At 38.5% G+C, this 25,071-nt stretch overlaps 2 protein-coding genes across 3 annotated transcripts in view; one reads left to right on the forward strand and one right to left on the reverse strand.

Moving 5' to 3' along the window:
- The window catches only part of LOC5567004 (lachesin), a 224,723-nt gene that overhangs the window by 123,892 nt on the left and 75,760 nt on the right, over nt 1-25,071 (forward strand). The gene's annotated exons all lie outside the window — the stretch shown is intronic.
- LOC5567003 (serine protease snake) lies at nt 16,966-18,886 on the reverse strand. Of its 2 annotated transcripts, XM_021847811.1 has the most exons (5): nt 18,769-18,886; nt 18,678-18,698; nt 18,287-18,621; nt 18,106-18,217; nt 16,966-18,036 (listed from the first exon to the last, which is right to left on the reverse strand). In XM_021847811.1, exons 1-5 carry the CDS (start codon nt 18,848-18,850, stop codon nt 17,621-17,623), a joined length of 966 nt encoding a protein of 321 aa, XP_021703503.1. In that variant the 5' UTR covers nt 18,851-18,886; the 3' UTR covers nt 16,966-17,620. The 2 variants fall into 2 exon arrangements, with proteins under 2 accessions (XP_021703503.1, XP_001651417.1); XM_001651367.2 differs by having other exon boundaries at nt 18,106-18,621.

Genomic DNA, 25,071 nt, shown 5'->3' on the forward strand with positions numbered 1-25,071 from the left:
CTCGAGTTATCGCATAATTAGCCTCCACGGAAGTTCATATCGACGCTAGCGTCACGCAGCGGTCGAGTTCTGAACTAAATTGTATCTCATGTGAAAGTCCTTATCCTCCTGAGCAACTATGCCGAAGACAGCATCCTTCTATGTGCTCGCAATCTCGAGTTATCGCATAATTAGCCTCTACCGGAAGTTCATATCGATGCTAGCGCCACGCGGTGGTCGAGTTTTGAACTAAATTGTATCTCATGTGGAAGTTCTTATCCTCCTGAGCAAGTTTGCCGAAGACAGCATCCTTCTATGTGCTCGCAATCTCGAGTTATCGCATAATTAGCCCCTACCGGAAGTTCATATCGACGCTAGCGCCACGCAGCGGTCAAGTTCTGAACTAAATTGTATCTCATGTGGAAGTCCTTATCCTCCTGAACAACTTTGCCGAAGACAGCATCCTTCTATGTGCTCGCAATCTCGAGTTATCGCATAATTAGCCTCTACCGGAAGTTCATATCGATGCTAGCGCCACGCAGCGGTCGAGTTCTGAACTAAATTGTATCTCATGTGGAAGTTCTTATCCTCCTGAGCAAGTTTGCCGAAGACAGCATCCTTCTATGTGCTCGCAATCTCGAGTTATCGCATAATTAGCCCCTACCGGAAGTTCATATCGACGCTAGCGCCACGCAGCGGTCAAGTTCTGAACTAAATTGTATCTCATGTGGAAGTCCTTATCCTCCTGAACAACTTTGCCGAAGACAGCATCCTTCTATGTGCTCGCAATCTCGAGTTATCGCATAATTAGCCTCTACCGGAAGTTCATATCGATGCTAGCGCCACGCGGTGGTCGAGTTTTGAACTAAATTGTATCTCATGTGGAAGTTCTTATCCTCCTGAGCAAGTTTGCCGAAGACAGCATCCTTCTATGTGCTCGCAATCTCGAGTTATCGCATAATTAGCCCCTACCGGAAGTTCATATCGACGCTAGCGCCACGCAGCGGTCAAGTTCTGAACTAAATTGTATCTCATGTGGAAGTCCTTATCCTCCTGAACAACTTTGCCGAAGACAGCATCCTTCTATGTGCTCGCAATCTCGAGTTATCGCATAATTAGCCTCTACCGGAAGTTCATATCGATGCTAGCGCCACGCAGCGGTCGAGTTCTGAACTAAATTGTATCTCATGTGGAAGTTCTTATCCTCCTGAGCAAGTTTGCCGAAGACAGCATCCTTCTATGTGCTCGCAATCTCGAGTTATCGCATAATTAGCCTCTACCGGAAGTTCATATCGATGCTAGCGCCACGCAGCGGTCGAGTTCTGAACTAAATTGTATCTCATGTGGAAGTTCTTATCCTCCTGAGCAACTTTGCCGAAGACAGCATCCTTCTATGTGCTCGCAATCTCGAGTTATCGCATAATTAGCCCCTACCGGAAGTTCATATCGACGCTAGCGCCACGCAGCGGTCAAGTTCTGAACTAAATTGTATCTCATGTGGAAGTCCTTATCCTCCTGAACAACTTTGCCGAAGACAGCATCCTTCTATGTGCTCGCAATCTCGAGTTATCGCATAATTAGCCTCTACCGGAAGTTCATATCGATGCTAGCGCCACGCAGCGGTCGAGTTCTGAACTAAATTGTATCTCATGTGGAAGTTCTTATCCTCCTGAGCAAGTTTGCCGAAGACAGCATCCTTCTATGTGCTCGCAATCTCGTGTTATCGCATAATTAGCCTCTACCGGAAGTTCATATCGATGCTAGCGCCACGCAGCGGTCGAGTTCTGAACTAAATTGTATCTCATGTGGAAGTTCTTATCCTCCTGAGCAACTTTGCCGAAGACAGCATCCTTCTATGTGCTCGCAATCTCGAGTTATCGCATAATTAGCCCCTACCGGAAGTTCATATCGACGCTAGCGCCACGCAGCGGTCAAGTTCTGAACTAAATTGTATCTCATGTGGAAGTTCTTATCCTCCTGAGCAACTTTGCCGAAGACAGCATCCTTCTATGTGCTCGCAATCTCGAGTTATCGCATAATTAGCCCCTACCGGAAGTTCATATCGACGCTAGCGCCACGCAGCGGTCAAGTTCTGAACTAAATTGTATCTCATGTGGAAGTCCTTATCCTCCTGAACAACTTTGCCGAAGACAGCATCCTTCTATGTGCTCGCAATCTCGAGTTATCGCATAATTAGCCTCTACCGGAAGTTCATATCGATGCTAGCGCCACGCAGCGGTCGAGTTCTGAACTAAATTGTATCTCATGTGGAAGTTCTTATCCTCCTGAGCAACTATGCCGAAGACAGCATCCTTCTATGTGCTCGCAATCTCGTGTTATCGCATAATTAGCCTCTACCGGAAGTTCATATCGATGCTGGCGCCACGCAGTGGTCGAGTTCTGAACTAAATTGTATCTCATGTGGAAGTCCTTATCCTCCTGAGCAAGTTTGCCGAAGACAGCATCCTTCTATGTGCTCGCAATCTCGAGTTATCGCATAATTAGCCTCTACCGGAAGTTCATATCGATGCTAGCGCCACGCAGCGGTCGAGTTCTGAACTAAATTGTATCTCATGTGAAAGTCCTTATCCTCCTGAGCAACTTTGCCGAAGACAGCATCCTTCTATGTGCTCGCGATCTCGAGTTATCGCATAATTAGCCCCTACCGGAAGTTCATATCGACGCTAGCGCCACGTCGCGGTCGAGTTCTGAACTAAATTGTATGCCATGTGGAAGTTCTTGGTCCCCGAAACAAGTTTGCTGAAGACAGTACATTCCTATATGGCCTGAATCTCATACAATTTGGTGATGACTGCAGATTTCTGGACTGAGTGTACTGAAATTCCACGTGGCCAACATGGTCCCCTTCGTAGCCGATTCCCGGTGGCCACTGTTTCCGGAACCGGTATTCCAGGTACTGATCAGAGTCTTGAGGAGTATATCTTTCGAATGCGGCATAAATTTCATTATTCGGTTGATATTTCGCTGATTTATAGGGGTATACATTTCTGGGTCATAATGACCCCAGTATCTTATTAAGTTGTTTTTCTTAACATCCGCGGAAGGTTAAAGCCCTCGCTGACACATTTCAATTGAAGCGTTAACCTTGATTGGCCTGATTCATGCGCTTAACGCTAGTTGTTATACCTACCTCCTGGATTGATTAAACATTTCACCGTTGTGACAAGCTGAAATGGGCACTTCCAGGCGGTTGTTTTGCCCCCGGCACCGGAATCGGTCAGAGACAAAGAGCAGAGGGTCATTTGCCAGTTCCAGTCAGTTGTCCAGTTGGTTTGCTGATGTGATGACAGCTTTAGTCCTGTGACCTGTGTCTACCGTAGGGGAGGTGGTGGTAAAATGAACACTCTAAGAAGTTTATGTCGTTTCTAATGAAAAAACGATGAGTTTATTGTACTACTCCAAATATCGAACCAACAAGCGAAATATTTTTCTGAGTCAATTCCTCTCTTTCATTCGATATCCCAAACCGCAAATGTTTGACAAGCAGAAATGAAATCCAATAGAGGAAAAGTTTAAATATAGCATTCATCTGATTATCCTGCAGCGCAGCGTATCTCCAACCATCCATGAACAAGTGTAAGGAATTAGGTGCTAATTCCAGTGGACTGATAAAAGTACGAGTATCAACATATATCTATCAAATCAAGTTGGGATAAAGACAACAGCGATGTGAGACGAAGACAAGAAACACTTATAAGAGAGAGTGGTATGAAAGATGAAGAGAAAGAGTAACAAAGGAATTCTCGCGCAACGTTTCTAAATGACCTATCTAACATTGAGAGGCTCTCTTTGTTTACTTTCTCTTTCATTAATAACTGAGTCACATAAACCTCTCCTGTTGTGTTTTTTGTATGAAACGCTAGTCAAGGAAATTGACTTTCGATCTATAGTGAAAAACTTCCCAAAATCTTCAGTATTCCACTGTTATAATCGAAAGAGAACGAGAGAGGAGAGAATCTCTCATTTGTAGATAGGTCCTTTAGTACGCGAGAATTCTTGTGCATCACGTGAGATGTTACGTTTCAGGCGCTATCTTATTTGATAGCCGGATACGAAATTCCTGCAGCCGTATAGTGGCAAAAACCCACATTTTGGTAGCTTTTAAGGCATATATGGCTTGCTAGTATTTAATGACTTGCAGTAAAGACGCATATACGCTTTGCTTAATGGTTAGCTGGGTAGGTGTTTACTACATTTTACTACCACTTCCCCTATTGCTGTGCCGGTGAAATGTGTCAATTGTACATAGGGTTCAGAAAAAAAAATCTACGAATCTACGCAACTGGCATATTCTGTGCGGTTGCGGCCATGTTGGCATTCAAAACTATTTGTGTGCCGTCCACATTCATGGGCGTAGCCAGGCGATTGAACGATATCAAAGGTAAAACAATCTGAAAAGTTCATTTACGAATTTCACGCAAAATGATCTTTTTTTTGCGTGAAGAATTAAACTATGAAGAACACCTAACCTTATTCTTATTCTTTCACAGCGAGCAAAGTGGAGTTCGGAACGCGTTGGAAAATTTCAGTTTGGAAATCTGAATATTCGATTGGTAAAGTTCCCATTGACCGGCATTTTCAGTCACTGAGCGGAATAATATAAGAAGATTCCACCAACACTATAAATAAATCCACATTATTTCAAGGAATCCACAAAGTATTCCTTTAGGGAATTTAGGATTTTTACTAGGTAGAACATTCCTATGAATATTACTTCGCCGATCAATGTTACCCGGTTCGAGGGTACTGCCAATATATTTTCAGACATGAATTCAAGAATTTCTCAATTTTTTGACATTCAAAGCTTTTGTCTTGAGATATCCTTCAGATAATTTCTCCGGGACTAAATTTTGCAAGAATTCCGCCCAGGAATTCTCCTATTGATTTGTTTCCCGGGAAGTTTTTCCGAAGACTCGTAATGAAATTTATACAATTATTGAATCAGAAATTCTTCCAGAGATATCTCTGAGAAAAACTTTTAATATTCTGTTTGTATTTCTCACAGATTTATTTCATGTCTTTCCTTCTAGGATTCTTTATGAATGAACACAAACTACTATACCAGGAATCATAAAACTTCATTAAGAGCAACTCAATAGTAATAATCTGAGACGAGACTCGCGAAGATGGTCTTCTTTTTCTGTGATTGCTAAGTTTTTTTTTTCTTATTCCACTTTGTGTTTATACCGATTAGGCGCAATCCGTTCAAACCCTAATATGAACCTCTCAGCAAAATGTGATTGCGTTTATATCACATCGAATCATAAATAGCCTTTGGAGTGAAATTTCATACCAGCCAACGTAGCAGACATTTGAAATAGCTAATCTGGTGTTTATATTTATCAGCAACTTTGAAAAAAACTGCTTCGCCGACTGAGGTTTTTAATAACAGTTTATTGTGAATGCAATACTCTTCACTTTTGCAGCCATAAAAACGGCGGGCTGCATTCGACGTTTCGTGACATCGGAATCTGGGCTGCATATGTCGTTGATATTTTTTCTCTTCGCGAGTCTCTCTCAGGTAATAATAAACTCTGCAGGCCTGCAGTAGGGTGTCCCAAAATTTCACTTTGCCGGAAAACTTGGGGACTTAACTTCCAATCCAAGAAATGATATTTTGAGGTTGCCCTTTCGAGATTTTTGAAAAAAAAAAGTCCATTCTGGATGATATTATCAAACGAAACATTAATGTTGCTAGTATCCAATCTACGAAGTATACCGTCACTACGCTAACGCTAATGCCATCAAAACATTTTTCGATGAAGATCTGGTCGGTGTTCAGACATACCGAACCAAGTGCTTTTTCATGGTTCAGAAAAAACGTACGCCAGTCACTTAAAATATTTCTTTTTTTTTGCAGTATTTGCTGTAATAATGAAACTTATCTATTTGATGATGTTTCTGTATCAAAATACCATCGGAAAAATCAGAAATGATGGAGTTCTTAATATGTCTTTAGAACGCCAAAATATCAGCTAGTCAAATCTGTCTGATCACCGACCATCTGGTAATAAAAAATGCTCATTTTTTCGTTCTTCGGAGCAGCACTTATTTGTTGGTGAAATTATTGAAAAATTTGGGAGAAATCCTTGGTCAATTCATTACAAAGCTTCAATTTTCCTTCTATGAGTTTTTAATATTTCCACTCAAATTCTTGCACTGGTAATAGTTTGACGAATTCATGTCGGAGCTATAGGAAGAGACAATACAGAGTACTAGGAGTATTCCGATTTTGTGTGGAACCGTATAAAATTTATGGCAGATTGCTTTTAAAAATCTATATGAATTATTTCTTGGAATATTTCTACGATGTAGATTGAAAATATATGGTGAGATCATCTAATGGAGCTTTTTAAGTATTCACCGAAAAAAGCCAATACATTTTCATAATAATAAAGTCATGCGATGATTAAACTTTATAAATGCTTTTTAACCCTTTGGGGCCTGATTTTTTCCAAGAACTATTATACAGTTTTTTGAACGCGTTTCAATAGTTTTGGTGCTCAAAATGCTAAACATAACAAGAAATGATGACAAATATTTTTTTGGGAGGTGCTAGGTCTTCCAAACTGCTCTTGAGTTCATAACTTGAAGTCTATGCTTATAATAACAACCTTGTTCATCATACAAGGTGATGAACTGTAATCTACCGTATATTCTGAACCTTCTGAGTGTTCAGCAAATATTATCAGATCATTTCGAATGTTCTAGATTATCTAACTTGTCGGGATGTTCAGTACATAAGATCTAAACGCGATGAGAGTCAGGATTTAGTGGTAATAAATTAATAACCACGAAACGAAGCACTTCCGAAACATGGTGTATTCGACAAAGTTTCCAGTCATTATTAGCGACATCTATTGGGAAGCATCCATAAATTATGTCACGTAAAAATATACTATTTTCAACCCCCCAGCTTTTCACCTTTTGTTTGAGAACAATTTGTGAAAACGTCAGTAGAGTCTAAATGCGTAAACGAGTAGAAACACGTTTTGAATATATGTGTTTGTCGACGAATCTTCTTCTTTTTTATTGGCATATTGTTCCCACTGGGAGGAAGCTGGCTTCTCAGCTTAGTGTTAGTTCAGCACTTCCACATTTATTACCTGAGATCTTTCTCAGCTAATGACCTTTTTGCATGGATATATCGTGTGGCAGGCATGCGCCCATACTCTGTGCCCAAGGACGTCAAGACTCTTTCCTTTACGAAAAGATCCGGTAGTCGTCATACAAATCTCGAGCTCTACTTCTTTTTTGCAATCGTGCAACACGACTATCCGTGTAGAGGCGTCATAGACAAACAGAAGTAACGCTCTTGAGGAGCTCATGGTACATGCGTTTAACGATGAATTTGAATTTCAGTGTTCAGTGAAGTTCAGTGAACCTGGTAGATATTTCTTCTTCTTCTTCTTGGCGTAACGTCCCCACTGGGACAAAGCCTGCTCCTCAGCTTAGTGTTCTTTGAGTACTTCCACAGTGTGGCAGGCACGAAGATAAAGGGTGTCCACGATGAAATTGCCACACAAAAAATTGATTCGCAAAATTCGAGTTTTCATCCGATTGCCATCAAATTTTCAGGGATTGAGAAATAACTATTAAACTTCATTTTACCATTTTACTCGTATTTTATTAACAGTCCATACGTAAATGCCCGCACCTTGGCCTTAACCCCGGCCATGAGATTCTGCACAACCTGTGAATCAACCGTTTTTTGCATGTAAACCCATACTTTCTTCAGTTCCTCGACTGTCTTCACTACATTAGGTCGTTTACACACTTAATTTTCGAAATCGACTTCGGTGAAACGGATTGCCGAGAATCCAACAGCCGAATCTCGGTAAAATATTTGCTGAATCTAGGCAAAACTTTTACCGAGATTTCGGTAAACCATTATCAAATCTCGGTAACGTTTGCCGAAATCTCGGTAAAATATTTGGTTTGCCGAGATTCGGTAAAATTTTAACGATATTTCGATAAAAAGTTTACCGAGATTCGGCAATTTTTGTACCGAAATCTCAGCTGTTGGATTCTCGGCAATCCGTTTGCTGAGGTCGGCAAAATAATTTAAGTGTGTAAGAAGGTGCTGCTTCATAATCGCCCAGTACTTCTCGATGGAGCGGAGCTCCGGAGTGTTGGAAGGGTTGAACATTTTCGGCACGAAATTGACCTTATTATCCGCATACCACTTCAGCACGTCCTTGGAGTAGTGGCATGAGGCCAAATCCGGCCAGAAGATTGTTGGGACGTTGTGGGCCTTCAGGAGAGGGAGCAGCCGCTTCTGGAGGCACTCTTTCATGTACACTTGTCCGCTCATCGTGTCCTAGGTCACGAAAGGTGCACTCCACTTCCCGCACGTGCAGATGGCTTGCCAAACCAGGAATTTCTTCGCAAATTTACACCTCTTCTGAGTGCGGACATGCTCCGGAACGCTGAACTTATCCTTGGCCGTGAAAAACAGGTTGCTGGGAATCTGTTTGAAGTCGGCCTTCACATATGTATGTTTCTTTGTCCATGAAAGTATGGGTTTACATGCAAAAAACGGTTGATACACAGGTTGTGCAGAATCTCATGGCCGAGTTGAGGCCAAGGTGCGGGCATTTACGTATGGACTGTAAATAAAATACGAGTAAAATGGTAAAATGAAGTTTAATAGTTATTTCTCAATCCCTGAAAATTTGATGGCAATCGGATGAAAACTCGAATTTTGCGAATCAATTTTGTGTGTGGCAATTTCATCATGGACAACCTTTACTCTATGCCCAAGGCAGTCAAGAATAAAGATCCTGGACCGACCGGGAATCGAACCCGGAACCCTCAGCATGGTCATGATGAATACCCGCGTCTTTACAGCTTCGGCTATGGGGGCCCTATATAACCTGGTAGATTATATAACTGAACTCTATTTAGCGAAAAAAAAAACACTGCCACAAGGGCAGATTTGAAGTTCTGAGCTCCAGGATTGTTTGGAAAAGCTTTTGAGATTCTCAGAGGTCAATAGATTCCGTTTGAGTTGAAAATATTATTATTTGCAGCGATTAGATCTACGGAATTGAGCACTTTCTACGGATCCGTAAGATAATTCTACGGAAAATGTATATTTTCTACAGAAAGCTACGGAAATTCTCATTATTCTAAGGTAATTCACGGATTTTTCCAACGGAAATCTACGGAATTGCAATGCCGGGGATCTCTCCCCCCGCTTATCATTTTTCGTCTACGAAATGATTTCCAAAGAAATCTGGCATCGCTGATTATTTCTAGCGCAAGCTACTACTGCTGTAAATTTCGAGAATTGAGCTTCGGGATAGCCTGAACGTCGTAGAATATTCCAGGACATGAAAAGGCATGTGAAGCAGCGTTTTTCTTGACATAATAGGTATGTATTACAAAGTACGAACATCAATTGTATTTACAAAAGTCATTTTAAGCTACTTTTATACTAATTATTCTATTTGTCAGACTTCTGCATGTTTAGGATGGTCTAGGTAGCCAAGTAGGACATTAAGGCATACATCTAAAAATTTTCCCTGACAGGGAAGTATCCCAGCCAACAAATATGTTCACATAAGTGAGACTTCAAGCGAATAAAGTGAACACTTATTCGGTAAAAACAGATTGTATAAAATGCACACATTCTCTCTATTCGCACAAATCTGGAGGCCATATACGTACATTTTAGAGAATTTATCATGGTCAGTACAACTCCAGACAATTTGGTTTGGCGATCACTATAATTTCATGTATGATTGTGTATTGCAGTTTATATGACTTAATTTTTACAAACAAATAAAATAAAAACTAATAAAATAGTACGATACAAGCCTCGAACCATTGACCTTTAGATTATTAGCCTGATACACTACCACTATACCGCGCAGTTGTTGTTACTGAATTTGGTCTTTAAGCAAATATAAATGAAACACTGTAGAGCATCGTATGTGAATGTTACCAATCGTAATTGTCATTTGGCAAAGACCAAACCAGTGCAACACTGAAGGTTTCATGTTAACGTTTGCAGTTGGAACGAAGTGCAGCAATTTGTTATAGACATCGTACGAAAATACTGATGCAAAGTGATTTCATCGTTTTTCTGTTGAACGGTGATGTTCTTTTAAACGGTAAGTCAATACCTATGTTAATGAATTCCACCTTTTCTGTTTATGTTGGGTTCTTGCCTTGTATAACTTTATTTCTACATCAGATGGACTCATATGTAATTTCACATTGATGATTATAATAGAATCATACCAAGTAAAAAAGAAATCGTAATGGAATGGCAATATGAAGTTACATATTTGTTCAGATTAAATTGGAATTCTATAAGATGCAAATTCAAGTCAGATGAAATTGATGGCTCCATTAACGATTTCAATCAATTAAATTTTGCATCATATCCAATTCCAACGAAAATTGTATATTTATACAACTTGAAATGAACATCCTTATATGATCTCTGGTTTGCTGGGATATTTGCAAGGACTTTTCCGAAGACAGTTAATTTTATTCATTGGTTCTTTTTATACAGCCATTTTCCGACTGCGGCCATAAATAACCGTGCCGGCCCCAAAGGGAAAACTTTGATCATTTCAGCGAGAAAAGTTACTGGAACAAGGGTAGACCTGAAGTTCTGAACTCCAGGGTAAATTGGAGGGCCTGGAATATCACTAATGTTCCTTGAAATAGCCAATTGGTCTGTGAGAAGGTTCAGTGTACATGGTAGATTATATAACTTCACTCAGTTTAGAAGGATATATTACTGGAAAAATAGAAGACCTGAAGTTCTGAAGTCCTGGGGAAATTTTGAAGGATCTGCAATACCTCAATCGTTCCTTGAAGCAGCATCAATCAGTTCCTTGGATTAATCATGAGAAGGTTCAGTCAACATAGTAGATTATATAACTTCACTCAGTTTAGAAAGAAAATTTACTGGAACAAGGGAAGACCTGTAGTTCTGAACTCCAGGGTAATTTAGAGGGCCTGGAATACTCCAAACGTTCCTTGAAATATCTTTTTGATTCGTGAGAAAGCTCAGTGAACATTAAATAACTTCATCGTTTAGTAAGAAAAATTACTAGAACAATTTTAGATCTGAATTTCTGAACTCCGGGGTAATCTGGGTGGCTCGGAATTCCCCAAACGTTCCTTGAAACAGCTAATTGATCCGTGAGAAAACTCAGTGAACATGTTAGATTTTATAACTTCACTCAGTTTAGCGAGATAAATTACTTTAACAAGTGCAGACCTGAAGTTCTGAACTCCAAGGTAATTTGGAGGGCCTGGAATATCCCAAACGTTCCTTGAAAGAGCTTATTGATCCATGAGATGGTTTAGTGAACATGTTAGATTATATAACTTCACTCAGTTTAGTGAGATAAATTACTGAAACAAATGTAAACCTGAAGTTACGAACACTAAGGTAATTTGGAGGGCCTAGAATACCCAAAACGTTCCTTGAATTAGCCTATTGATCCGTGACAAGGTTCAGTAAACTTGGTAAGTTATATATCTTTACTTAGTTTAGCAAGAAAAAATACTGGAATAAGTGTAGACCTGAAGTTCTGAACTCCAGGGTAATTTGGAGCACCTATAATATCCCAAACGTTCCTTTAAACAGTCAATTGATGCATGAGAAGGTTTAGTGAACAGGAAAGATTTTATAAATTCACTCAGTTTAGCGAGATAAATTTCTGGAATAAGTGTAGTCCTGAAGTTCTGAACTCCATGGTAATTTGGAGGGCCCGGAATACTCCAAACGTTCTTTAAAACATCCTATTGATACGTGCGAAAGTTCAGTGAACATGGTAGATTATATAACTTCACCCAGTTTAGCAAGAAATACTACTGGAATAAATGTAGACATGAAATTCAGATTTCCAGGGTAATTTGGAGGGCCTGGAATACCTCAAACGTTTCTTGAAGTAGCCTTTTGATCCTTGACAAGGTTCAGTAAACATTGTAGATTATATAACTTCACTCAGTTTAGCGAGAATAACTACTGGAACAAGTGTAGACCTGAAGTTCTGAACTCCAGGGTAATTTGGAGGGCCTGGAATATCCCAAACGTTCCTTGAAATAGCTCTTGAAATTCTCAAAGGTTGGTAGATTCTATTTGAATTTGTAATGTTATTGTTTTTAACCCAAACAATTACTGTTACGATTTCAAAGAGTGTGCTTCAGGACAGTTTGGACGTCCTAGAACATCCCAGGACATAGCAAAGCAAGTGAAATAGTGGTTTCGTTAAAAGAGTAATTCTGTATTATCTAGCCTGAACATCATTTATGTTCACAAACAGCATTTCACGCTTCGTATGTACTTATAGTTCAATTTTCCAAACTTCAGGATGTTCAGGATGTTCTAGGTTGTCAATTAGGTCATAAAGGCATATACTTCATATTTTTCTCTGATAAAAGAGTATATTTGGGACAACTTTTCCGAAGACAGTAAATACATTTGTTTATTGGTTCTTTTTTTACAGCCTTTTTTGTACTGCGGTCATATATGAGCGCGCCGGCCCCAAAGGGTTAAGTTGGTTTGAGTTCCTTGGAGAAATTTAGATGTAATCCGAATTATAATGAAATGCAAGATTTTGAATACTTCCTGGTAAGATCTTGGATTTTCGTAAGAATTTCAGTAATATTTCGTGGAAAACCCTTTTGAATTCAGATAAAGAAAATTTGATTCGAAGAATACTTTAAGATCCCATTGCAAAATTGGTATACAATGCATCCAAAAAATAAGGAAAAAGTTTTTTTCGATGGGCCGTGAAATGTTTGTAGGAGCTCAAAGGGGGCCACAACTCGGTAAAGGTTGAAAACCACTGTTTCATAAATATACATACCGAAATCTTATTGCTGTTGTTTGGGAGCTGGTCCTTTTCCTTCCGATGAGTAGACTGTATTTGGTGGCCTTTGGATTAGCGCTTCCTGGGGTGATTGAAGTGGACGTCCGGTGATTGAATTTATCGATCGGTTGACCGATTGGTGGTGGGATTTCTTGGGGTTTATCCACTTAAAACTTCATTTACACTTTCACAATTTATTAACAAGTCCATTACACATTAACAATACACTTTATTTCAGACAAACAAACTACATTTATTAAACTAACAATTTAGACAATCCCAAAGGTTCCATAAAATTGGTTTCTCGCTCCATGCGAGTCAAAATGACGACGTATTGAACACTCTTCTTTGGTAGCTAATTTGTCATCAGCTTTCCGTTGCCTTTCATTCAGTACCAGTAATGGTCTATACTGCACCGAGGGGTTCGTCGATGTGACGTTACATTCGAACAGCTGTGAATTAGCAAATTCTTACCTAGATTTTTGTGCTGTAAATTCAGCAATCGCTCCATCAAAATGAAATTTGCTGGTTCTTTCAGCAAAGCGAATTCTCATAAAAATGACAGCTGTTTTTACTGATCATCCAGCAAAGTACATTTTCACTTGCTGAACAATCAGCACTTGATTATTTGTCACTCTTGTAGGTTTTTTTTGCTGTTTTTCAGCAATTTTGGTCCTGGTTGATGCTAAGTTTAGGTAAAAGTCGCCAAGAAAATTATGAAAATGCTACTCCGTTTCTTGCCAAAAACATTTATTTTCATTATTTAAAAAAAAAGCTTTGAAAGGGAAGAAAAAGGAAAAGCACCATTTGCCGATCCGGGTTTGTTATCATTCTATACATAAACACATGAGTTATTTTTCAATATTTCAATATTATTCACTTATTTTATTTTGTTTTATGGCTAAAGAGGTCATGCGACTCAAAGCCAATGGGAGTCTCAAAGCTAATGGGAGTCTATAGAAGCCTGTGTTGGTAGCAAAGCTCAAAGCTTTGAGCCAACTCCTTTTCCAGTAGAGAAGCTAGGCAAAATACAGGACGCTTCGATGCTTACTGACTTTAAAATGGCTTGCTCAATTTTCACCACCCAATTAAAAAATTTTCAATCTTGTCGCTCCCTTGCGACGCCTATGCACCTATTCATTTCCATCATTTGCTTCTATAGACGCTTTAGCTATAAAACAAAATAAAATAAAAACAATCACAATCGATACCTTCTCCTATTATTCACTTAATACAGTTCTTACTCAGATATTCCGAGGGATAAAATAGTACGACTAATATGTTACATTTTCCATAAACCAAGCTAGCAAAAGGAATCAACTGTAGTGGTTGGAAAAATTTATCGTTTTAAGTTTCTCGGTTGTCAAGTACAACTTTTGCTGGAGTTCAGTAATCATGTTAACTGGTTTACGAAAAATGTAACCTGTAAGCTTTTTATTCTACGTCACGTAAAAAATAATCTTAGAATGATAAATTCATTGAATATATCAAAAAGTAATAGTGAATCCTAGACTATTACCCTTCCTATTATCCAACTCCTTGACATCTATGAGGGCGTCAGTGAGTCGCTGGCCTCTCTTCAAGTAGGTGTCATATCATCATCCTTTCCTTTCCTCGTAACGGAGAAGATGGGCGTGGCCGGCAATGGACTTCTGATTGGACAGCTATTTCTCCCAAAATTGTTTTCCGTAAGTAATTGGAATAAAAGTGGTAATGTCAGGCAATAGCATGACAGTTTTCAGTATGCAGTCTACGAAATACTTCGTTACTACCCAACGCAACGCAACTAATTTCCATGATTTTTTTATCCACATTTATATCATTTTGACAAGGGGCTGATTGGCCGCCCGTGATACTCCAGTATCGCCAGATCAGCTGCACTTACACAAAGAACCAACCGAATGACTGCTTGGGACCAACGGACACCCTCAGTGTATAAGTGCTGGTGATCTTCTATTCTTAGGCAACAATAGCGCCTGCTACATCAGAATGCAGACCGTTGAGGAAGGGGGTGGAAATGATGTTGCACTTATACTGGCCCTCTCTGTAGAGCGTGGAGTCCGACCGGTTCATGCGGGAGTGTATGGGTTGGAGGATAAGCATGGCAGAGAGATTAGCAGACTGTCTATTTATCAGTCGTAAGGAAAGGCGTGCTAAAATGATGAAAGAATGGAAGCGTGTGGAAGCGATTTCTTGTCCGTCTCAGGTTCTAGCGTTTGCTATGAACGAATAGTGTGTGAGTGTAATGGATTGAGAGTGGAATATAGAAGCTAGCAAAAGATACAAATACAAAGTAGAAAGTGTGGGCTTCGTGGCCGTGCGGTTAGCGGCATCAGTTGTTTAGCCGTATTGTGCCACGAAGCGCGGGTTCGATTCCCGCTCCAATAGGGGGGGAAACTTTTCGTCAAACGAATAATTCATCCCTGGGCTACTGGGTGTTCCGTGCTGTCCGTTGTCTAATGTTCGTGATTGTTCAGTCTGTGCAGCCTTTTTTCGAATTATTTCGTGGACAATGCAAAAAATATTATTTAAATATTAAAATCGGCCATTCTCATTAGTTATTCGCGATTCTGTGACTGACCGATTTGACATGGAATTCATCTCTACAGATTTTTAGGTCCACCAATCGGATGCTATTTTTAAATTTCTGAAAAAATATTCTTAAAATACTTCATTGAAACGTTTGAATAATTTTGCCCAACTTTTAGATCCATTAACTCCACTGTGTTTATTGAGTTTCAGCAAGTTCTGACAACCATAAACGTCTACTTGACAACTTCATTGAGAGGTTTCATAATTTTATTCCACAATCAAATTCAATATCTCTACCATGGGTCGATATTCTAGATTTTTAGCACCGCCATCCAAAGTTACTATGTATACCGCAAATATTCTCAAAATATTTCACAGAAACATCTAAATATTAAAATCAAATTTCTATGGTGACCTCAAGCGCCATCTACACTTTTAGCTAGCACGACATGCTCAGCATGCTTCACAAAAACTTTTAAATAGTTTTTGCCAGTATCGAATCGAATTACTCTACTGTGTGGCATTAATCCGAACTATTACACAAAAACAATACCGTTTTTATCAATAAAAATAAAAAATGTAATTTGTATAAGGCGACACCATTTGCAGAACTCTGTTGAAAGACAAAGGTAATGCGGCGGTCATAAAATGAAAGCAATGAGATTCTACAATTATTCAATATTTTCTTCCAGTTTGACGTCACACTCTTGCTTTTTTCAATGCATAGCAGGATTACCTAGAACAATCCTGGATTCTAAAACTGATATACGAGCAGATATAAACGATTATCAAGTAATGTTTTAAAAAGTGCATTTCAACGTTGATGTCACGTTAGCTTCTTTACAGTATTAAGGTTTCAATGTGAATGTCACAACATCAAGTACATTTTATATACAATATTAATAATATAATTAATATAACTAATATTAATATTAATTAATATACGTTATTAAAATAGTCACAAGGTAATTTCCGAGAACAAGCCTCATTTGATAATGGAAATTGGTTTCTCGTGGTGTCAAGTTACACTGGAATGTGACGAATAAGAATGTCAAGCAATCTTTGAAAAATTCTAGCAATATATTCACCGTCGTAACAAACTAGTTTATTTCAATTCGTTTTTCGTCGATCTTGAGGGGTAACAACCCCCTGCCCCCCTCTGCCTACGACAATGCTCACATTCACAGGCACAGAATTGCTCGAGAACGAGTGATAGAGGTTTAGCGAATGAATGGTTGGCATGATCGTCGCAGCAGCAAATCCAAATGCACGGAATGACGACATTCGTTCGGATGTGAAAAGTATCACCGCTCGCTCACAATGGCTGCGGTGATAGGTGGGTATTTGATTGCCTGTTAGTTTTATTTGGAGCCCTGGCTTTGGAGTTGACGATTTTTGCTCGCTAGAGCGTTTCCACTTCAATGGTTTGCTGAAATGTGACACTGCCATTGACAGATGAGTGACGACCGCACAACTTTCGTGCTTGTGAGCTTCGAATGAAGGTTGCATTTTGTTCGATGCTGTACGGAATGACATTTTATTGCAGAGAATTACGCTTCAAATTGTGTGATAGCCATACATTTGAATCTGTTTAAAGTTTCATGTGTGATACGTTTTGACATACGGTCCAGTGCAAAAGGGTAGGGCCACGCTTCAAAAATGAATCAAAGTGTCCATATCTGTGATATTACACATCTATTTGAAACTGTTCTTGGCTCATGCTGTAGACGATGAGTTAATCTTACTTCGTAAGTATTTTTACAAATATATTAGAATTAGAACCGTTATCTTGAATACTTCAATAAATCTTCCAGCTATTTAGTGGAATATCTATAAATAAATGATAACCGAATTCAGCACTAGAAGAAAAGTACTTATGTTCGACCTACAAGAATTCTGTGCCAATTTTCGGATTTCCTTACAAAGTAGGACGCAGTCGTATGAATGGGTCAAAAATTAATGATGGGTCGAAAGTTGGTGCTCTTCTCTTACACCACTAGAGTTTGTATCCTTTGACAGATACGCGTATTTCGACCTCAACTGCGTCTTCAGTGTTGTATACACGACACTGAAAACGTCATTTACAGTTGAGGTCGAAAAAAGCGTATCTGTCAAAAGATACAAGCTCTAGTGCAATGAAACGGTATAGTATTAAATTCGGTTATAATTTACTTAAATGTATCACGTTTTACGACATTCATAATCAAATATAAACTGCAAACTTGAATTTATGCAGTTCTGTTTTGCTAAGAATCGGGAAAATAGATTCGACTGCTGTCGAACAGCGTAGTATCCTTTTCTGTGGTCTGATCTTCGCGGCTTTCCAAATACTCATAAGGCCAAACCGTTTGTTCAATCCAGTCCAAGTAGCTAGCCACTTTAGTATAGACGGATTCGCTTGTTCCGATTCCGCACACACCCCCGTAAGACGTTATGCCCACAATATAGTAAGCACACGTATTCACATCCGTAGCCACCTGAATCGGTCCACCAGAGTCGCCATAGCAAGTATCTTTTCTGCCTTCCTTACTTCCGACGCACATCTGTTCCGCTTTGATCCCTTCGGTTAATTTCAAGTATCCGGTAAACTTTCTTCTGCACTTCATTTGGTCCATCACGTTGAGTACCGCCTTCATCAGCACCGGTGAGCCATGCTGGTTACCTGTTTTGTAATTGCTGCATCAGATTTATCAACATTCCATCAGAGCGTTCCCAACCACTACCCTCTCACCGTGTTCAGTTCTTCCAAAACCGGTTGCCACCACGTTGCTCATGTTAAATGGATCACTCGTCCACAAACATGCCGGACGAATCATCTGGTTGAATTCCACCTGCCTTGCTAACTGCACCAACGAAATGTCGTAATACGATTTCAAGTTAGTATATTTTGGATGTTTATAGTAACCCAACACCTCAATATCCTCTTCGTCGTAGGTGGGTTCACGAAGATCATGTTCTCCCAGGCGAACAATCGTTGGAGATTTGCAGTGTGCTGCCGTCAGAATAAACCACTCACTGATTAATGATCCACCACAGTAGAAATCCCACTGGTTCGAACTGCCATTTTCCATGGGTACACCTAGAAGAGCCTGGTGCGGAAATTCGCCCACTATCGCCTCCTCTCCATTCACTATCAAATCAATGGATGTGGAGCAGTTTGTTCGCCTGAAAACGACCACCTCTGGATCCAGTGACAAAGGACCCCCAGCCGATTCTTCGGTATTCATAGCAATGTACCTCTGACATTCTTGAAACAAATAAAAGCATGTAATAACCTAAATATAATAGCTGTTTAACTCTTACGTAGCTCGGAAACTCGTTGTCCTGTGAAAATAAACAAATAGGTCAATCAAACGAATACGGCTCACACTAAAATTGCAATCAATTCACTAACCCTGAACAAGTGCGATCGGCCAACACCAAAGACCGCAAAGCAGTAGTAGAGCTGCGAAGCGACAGCAGCAAACGTTGCTCATCGCGACACGATCGTTCAAAGTACACTAAACGCGTAAGGAACGAGTTTTTCCCGTGCGGGAGCGCCGATTGCTAACCGAAGGGGTTAATGAGTGCCGATTTATGTAAAGCAGACTTAGATTCCATTTTCGATTCGTATTTGCCATAGATCGACATCAGAGATTCATAAATTCTTTCTGCTTACGGAAGTTTTTGGACATTGAGTAGTTTTATAAATCCATGCTTCTCGATTAGCAGTATATATATATGGGCCTGGTCATTGAGGTCATTCACGGTGCTCCCCTGACCGTTATTATCAGAAAAAAATCTCCATCAAATCTGTGCTCACCAGTCGATTTCTATAGCTATGCTGCATGTCTGGGCAAAATTTAAAAAAAATCGTAGGGCCCGTTTTGAAGCTACGCCCTTTTGATTGTATAAGACCACTTATTCAAAGGTAATCTGAAATATTTAAACGGGTTTTCATTGGCCGTGAATATCAGATGATATATACAATCGAAATTTGAATCAAAAATGGTTTATTCAGTTATTTGTAACCTCTTGGTGGAGTTTTGAATGAGAAGATAGACGAAATTTGGAGTTATGTCCTTTTGGAAGCGTTTTCATTGAAAATCCTTATTTTCAATAGATTAATTAGGCATTCTTTTAAGCAAGCATTCCGTTAAGCATGTTCAAATGTTTTCAATGACACATGTCGCCAAAGTCTTTCACAATTGAATATTTTTTCAAAGGCTCAAGCGCTGTAAGGCATTACGGAGCCATTTTCGTGTCATTATTTTTATTAATAAAATATTGTTTATCATTTTTTATGATCACTTTTGTTGCACGTAAGTATCTTTAGATTATCTCCCAGGCTGAACTATTGGCTCTTCTATCAGACACATAGAGAAGTAAAAGATTCACACTTTCAAAAAATAAAAAAAAATCAGAGGTCATGGAGTTTCATTTATGTAGCAGATTTTTTCTGATTCATAAATCGTGTTCACATTGATTCATATTTGTGGACAACTTTTTTGCCGATTCATAAATTGTGGTTTTAGACAATGTTCAAATAAGTGAAAATTTCAAATGATTTCAACAATTTTAATGACCACCTTGTGCATGAACTGCAGCAACATACCCCACTTTACCAGTCGGCATTGATTTCATCAAAAAATATTGTTTATTTTGCTCTCTATATTTTTTCAAATTTAAGCGAAGCCTTAAATGATTCATAATTGTGGGACCAGTGTAACTGTGGAAGTGCTCATTGAACTGAAGCTGAGAAGTAGTCTCTGTCCCAGCGGGGACGTAATGCCAAGAAGAAGCTATCTCCTCGGCTATTCCGGCTAATTTTGTACTGCCTCAGAACATAAACTTCAATTGCTGAGTAATGCACTATTGGCCAAAGTATAGAACTCTAGACCAGTGTCAATACTTTTGTGATAATTTGTAGTATACATTACTACATTTAGATTTTTCAAAAATCTACAATTTTACCTTTGGATTTCTCGGTCTTTTCGATTACATAAACTCGTAAGAGCTCTGGATAAATACAACAGTGAAAGAATTGTACAAAGCAAATCTCTCTAATAAAGATAAAATAAAATAATATAAAGCAATCAATCCATTCTCATGCTAACTCGTGAAAAAAAGCCTCAGTACTTGAAATGTGCTCAAGAAAAGTAAGAAACATGCGATATTATTTGGTTTCATTGAATTTATTATCATAACACTTTCAGAGCCTCATGGGAGACATGTAATCCCTTGAAAATCAAAACTCTCTTGAGAAGATTCTATACCTTAACCTCGAATTTAATTAACCCGAGTGTCATCACACTGAACGCACTATTACGCTGAATGCCATTGTTCCGAATATATAATTACCTTGCATGACATTGTCCCACGGTAATGGAATTCAAAGTAATGCCATTCTAGAAACTGGAACATGCGGAGATAGTCTTCTGGTATTCGGTGTAATGAAATTTAAAGATAAGGGGTATAGTTTTAAGGAGATATATAAAATATGGTTAAAACAGAGTTGTTCATGGATTTAACGTAAATTCCAGTTTTGGTTACCGGAAAATCGTAAATTGTTCTGTGGCCCTGTTGATACCCTGCTGGTCTAAAATTTTATTTGTTTTTCGATCGCAGACTGTGGTTGTAAAGTAAAGACTCACAAGTTGTTATGACCAGTGCTGGGAATGGTAATAGTAGTAGGCTTGAATTTCACTGGCAACGCCGACTGTCATTTGCTTTGCTTGTCTACTGTAGATTGAATTTCATGATTTTTCCCAACCCTGGCTATGACTCATCACAAACGAAAAAAAAATCTGTGGGAGCTTCACAAAGTTTTCGAAACTGACAGAGACATCGCTGCTTTCTACGTTATTAATTTTATTTTATTATATACACTGCTACCCATAACCGAAAACATAACTCGTAAAGTATTCCTTGACGTGTACTTCGATTCGATATACAACAAGTAGCAATCAATTGCATGTAACATAATCTGACTCTTGAAAACATGGGTTCACCAAACTATCCAGAATATTGTGCTACAAGAACTAATTTGGTTACATGATGAAGTTGGCTCCGTAATGCCTAAAAACACTTGAGCCTATGCAAAATCAGTTGATTGTGAAATACTTTGGCGGCATATAAGTGCAATGTGCCGTCGAAAACATTTGAATATGTTCAAAGGCATAAAAATGTCTAACAAATCTTTCGGAAATTAGTGTTTTCAATGGTTACGCCTCCAAAAGGACGTAACCACATTTTTTTTATCTTCTCATTCAAAACTCCTCTCAGAAGTTACAAATAACTATATAAACCAGCTTAGATTATAATTTTGATATTATATTTAAATTGATAATCACGGCCAATGAAAACTCGTTTAAATATTTCAGATTTCCTTTGAATTAGTGCACTTACAAATTCAAAAAGGCGTAACTTCAAAACGGGCCCTACGATTTTTTTAAAATTTTGTCCAGACATGCAGCATAGCTATAGAAATCGACTGGTGAGCACAGATTTGATGGAGATTTTTGACGTTGGATAACGTCTTACGGCAACATACTGGGGTACAATTTCGAAAAACGAAAAATCGCTCGCGTCACAAAAAGTGGTTAGATTTTGACTGTTAATAACTTACTAACTCCCGGATAGATTTTCAAGATTCTTACACCAATCGATTGGAAATCTTTCTACGAATTGACTCCAACAATGAAAACAATTGATTTTCATGACTGAACTATTGAAAAGTTGGTAAATATCGAGGCATGTCTTATTTTTCATAGAAAAGCACATTGTTCTTGCTGTTATACGGTTTTGACGTTTTGAAGTTAACATGTACCGTAAAACGGGGTAACTTTGATAGTTTTTTCGAAGAAAACTTGAATATTCATGCATGCTGTTTCAAAGAATTATAATTTATATTTTTTAAACAAGTACTGGCCTATTAGCTATCGATTGCAGTCGATAGATTGCCAAAAGATTTATTTTTAATGGATATATAATTTTTCATATAATCGAAAGTCGGTTTTCTGTTTTGGGGTAACTTTGATAATGGAGTATGAATCGAACAAAATTGAATGAAAAACGAACATTTGTAGGGCATTGCATACCTCTAGGCGTTTAACGTTATATGGAAATTTCTGACTTAGATTACAAAAATGGTCCCAGTTTGTGAAAATGCTTTTCGCTAAGAGATTTGAGACCGTATTCAAGTTCCATGATAACTAGGCTGTCAAATAATAGTGGCCAACTATTCAAAACTACATCAAATAGTGATCGTAGAACAGATTGTTGGTAAGCGTTTTGAAAATGCTAAAATTGTGTCAATTTTCAATATTCGTATAAAAAGCCTGAAATGTTCTTGATTCAAATGAAAACCAGTCTTACATGAAGCGTCATACTAATATTCTTTAGTTTTGCATTCGTTTTGCTTAACTGATTAACAGAAATTATGATATTTTGTTCAGTATGTGATGGGTTACGCACTATCAAAGTTACCCGCATTATCAAAGATACCCCGTTTTACGGTACCGTAATTTCGGGTGAAATTGATCATTTTCACGGTTTTTCGGGTCTGCTTTCTTATACAGTGCTGTTCTGAATAATAGCAGCGCATGTCGATTTTCATACAAAATGCTCAACTTTGACATGCTGTAGTTTTGTTCCCTTTCAAGCAATCGAGTTGAAATTTTCTCCACAGAACTACAAATATGGCCAATTTTGTAAACACAAAATTTCAAAATTTTCTAAGCCCCTGCCGGAAAGTGAGATACTAGGTGAAATTATTCGAAAAAATAGCAGTTTTAAAATTTTGAATTTCGGCTTGACATTATAGTTTTAAATTGTATATCACTTACCATTGGAACAATCTCCTCCTACTTATCAAACCTACACCTAAACCGAAAATGTTTAAAATATTTGTAAAAGAAAAATTTTAAAATGAAAAACTGCTCTTTTTTCGAAAAATTTCACCTAGTGTCTCACTTTTCGGCAGGGACTCAGAAAAAACTGAAATTTTGTAGTTACAAAATTGATCATATGTGTAGTTCTGTGGAGAAAATTTCAACTCGATTGCTTGAAAGGGAACAAAACTACAGCATGTCAAAGTTGAGCATTTTGTATGAAAATTGACATGCGCTGCTATTATTCAGAACAGCACTGTATATTATCGATACCATACAACTAAATGCAGGAAAACAAGTACGACGATGATCCTTATTGGCTTATGTACCTAAAACAAAATCATTTCTTAAATAACAAATCAGGGGTTCCCATTTAGGGGTGAAATTGATCACTTGTGAATGTGATTATTATTAGTTTTGAAATCAACTATACAAACTTAATTTGAGTCTCCTGAATCCGAATATGCCTACCAAATTTTAAACAAGACAATATGTTTGGAAATAATCAATAATTAAATTTCAAGAATACAGCGGTTAACGCCTAAATGTAGGCAATTCCCAAAGGTTTTTCCTATCATTCAACTGAAATTCAATTATTTCAACAAAACGAGAAAATTGATGAGAATTATGGTAGTAAAATCTGCTTTGGGGGTATATTTTAAGCATCATTACAAACACCATGTCCACATGCTTGTTTATTAGTAGAAGTTTATGAATGCCTTTTAACAACACACAAAACATGATTCTGGAATTTTGCATTATTCCTATAGAAATAACCATTCTTTGACACAAAAAACTTCACTACACACAATATTTAAGACAAACAACGTTCATTTACTACAGATTGCATCAATTTTGGTGCACATGAGTTAGGCAACTTGCTTCCTGAAGGACCATGACGGCTGAGCTCTGGAATCGCAAATTTGCCTCTACATTTCCCGGATACCACGACAAAGCAGAAGAAGTTCTTTATGGTGCGGAACTTCTTCGAGTATCAAAACGAGTTCATGCCAATCATCGTGACTGGTAACTTTAACATCGATTTGAGCACAAAGTGGAGAACATTGAGTTCGCGGACTTCATAGAGAAGTACTTCAACCTCAAACTGGCTTCGGATTCCACTAAAGCAACCAATCTAAAGCACTAACTAAAGCAACGATCATGCGTGGACATAACGTTCAACCGGAATATTTGTTTGAGAACCAAGAGATACCGCTCATACTTCTTCTTCCATTGACCGATTTTATCGGTGTTGAAGTGTTAACCGAACCAACCAAATAATAACACACAATTTCCATAATAGGTCAGAATTGACATGCAACAAATAGTATGAAAATTGATTGGATTTTTATCAGTAGAAATCTTTCATGAGTTCGTGACGGTCTCAAGCCATGAAATAGAAGAAGCTAACGTTATCCAACGTCAACTTGGCGGTTGTATCTCGGAAACAACCTCTTACTTTTTTCTGATAATAACGGTCAGGGGAGCACCGTGTCTTAGATACTACCAAAATGTAAGTTTTGGCTCGATGTATGGCTGTTTAAATGCTAGACCTCCTGAAACTTCATGTCTGGCTGTCGAAAATGATAACGTCTTAAACGTAACATCTCACGTGGAACAAAACGAAAATTATCTCTTTCTCTCTTTCCCCTTTCACCTTTCGTGCCTCTCACTCTTTTATTACTTATTTCTGTTCTCGTCTCACATTGCTGCTGTTCATATTCTAACATTTATTAATATTCTTCTTAGTTAACATCTGAACAGACAACACTGAATCAACTATTTCACGCCATAATACTCGGTTCGTGGCCGCATCTGTCCATTCT

This window comes from Aedes aegypti, chromosome 2 (genome assembly GCF_002204515.2).
Source record: "Aedes aegypti strain LVP_AGWG chromosome 2, AaegL5.0 Primary Assembly, whole genome shotgun sequence".
Classification (NCBI taxonomy): domain Eukaryota; kingdom Metazoa; phylum Arthropoda; class Insecta; order Diptera; family Culicidae; genus Aedes; species Aedes aegypti.

Coding starts and splice junctions, on each gene's coding strand:
- LOC5567003 (XM_001651367.2), bottom strand. CDS start 18,850: ATGAGCAACGTTTGCTGCTGTCGCTTCGCAGCTCTACTACTGCTTTGC. Junction 18,699..18,768: donor GCCGATCGCACTTGTTCAGG/GTTAGTGAATTG, acceptor TTATTTTCACAG/GACAACGAGTTTCCGAGCTA. Junction 18,037..18,105: donor TTTTGGAAGAACTGAACACG/GTGAGAGGGTAG, acceptor ATTACAAAACAG/GTAACCAGCATGGCTCACCG.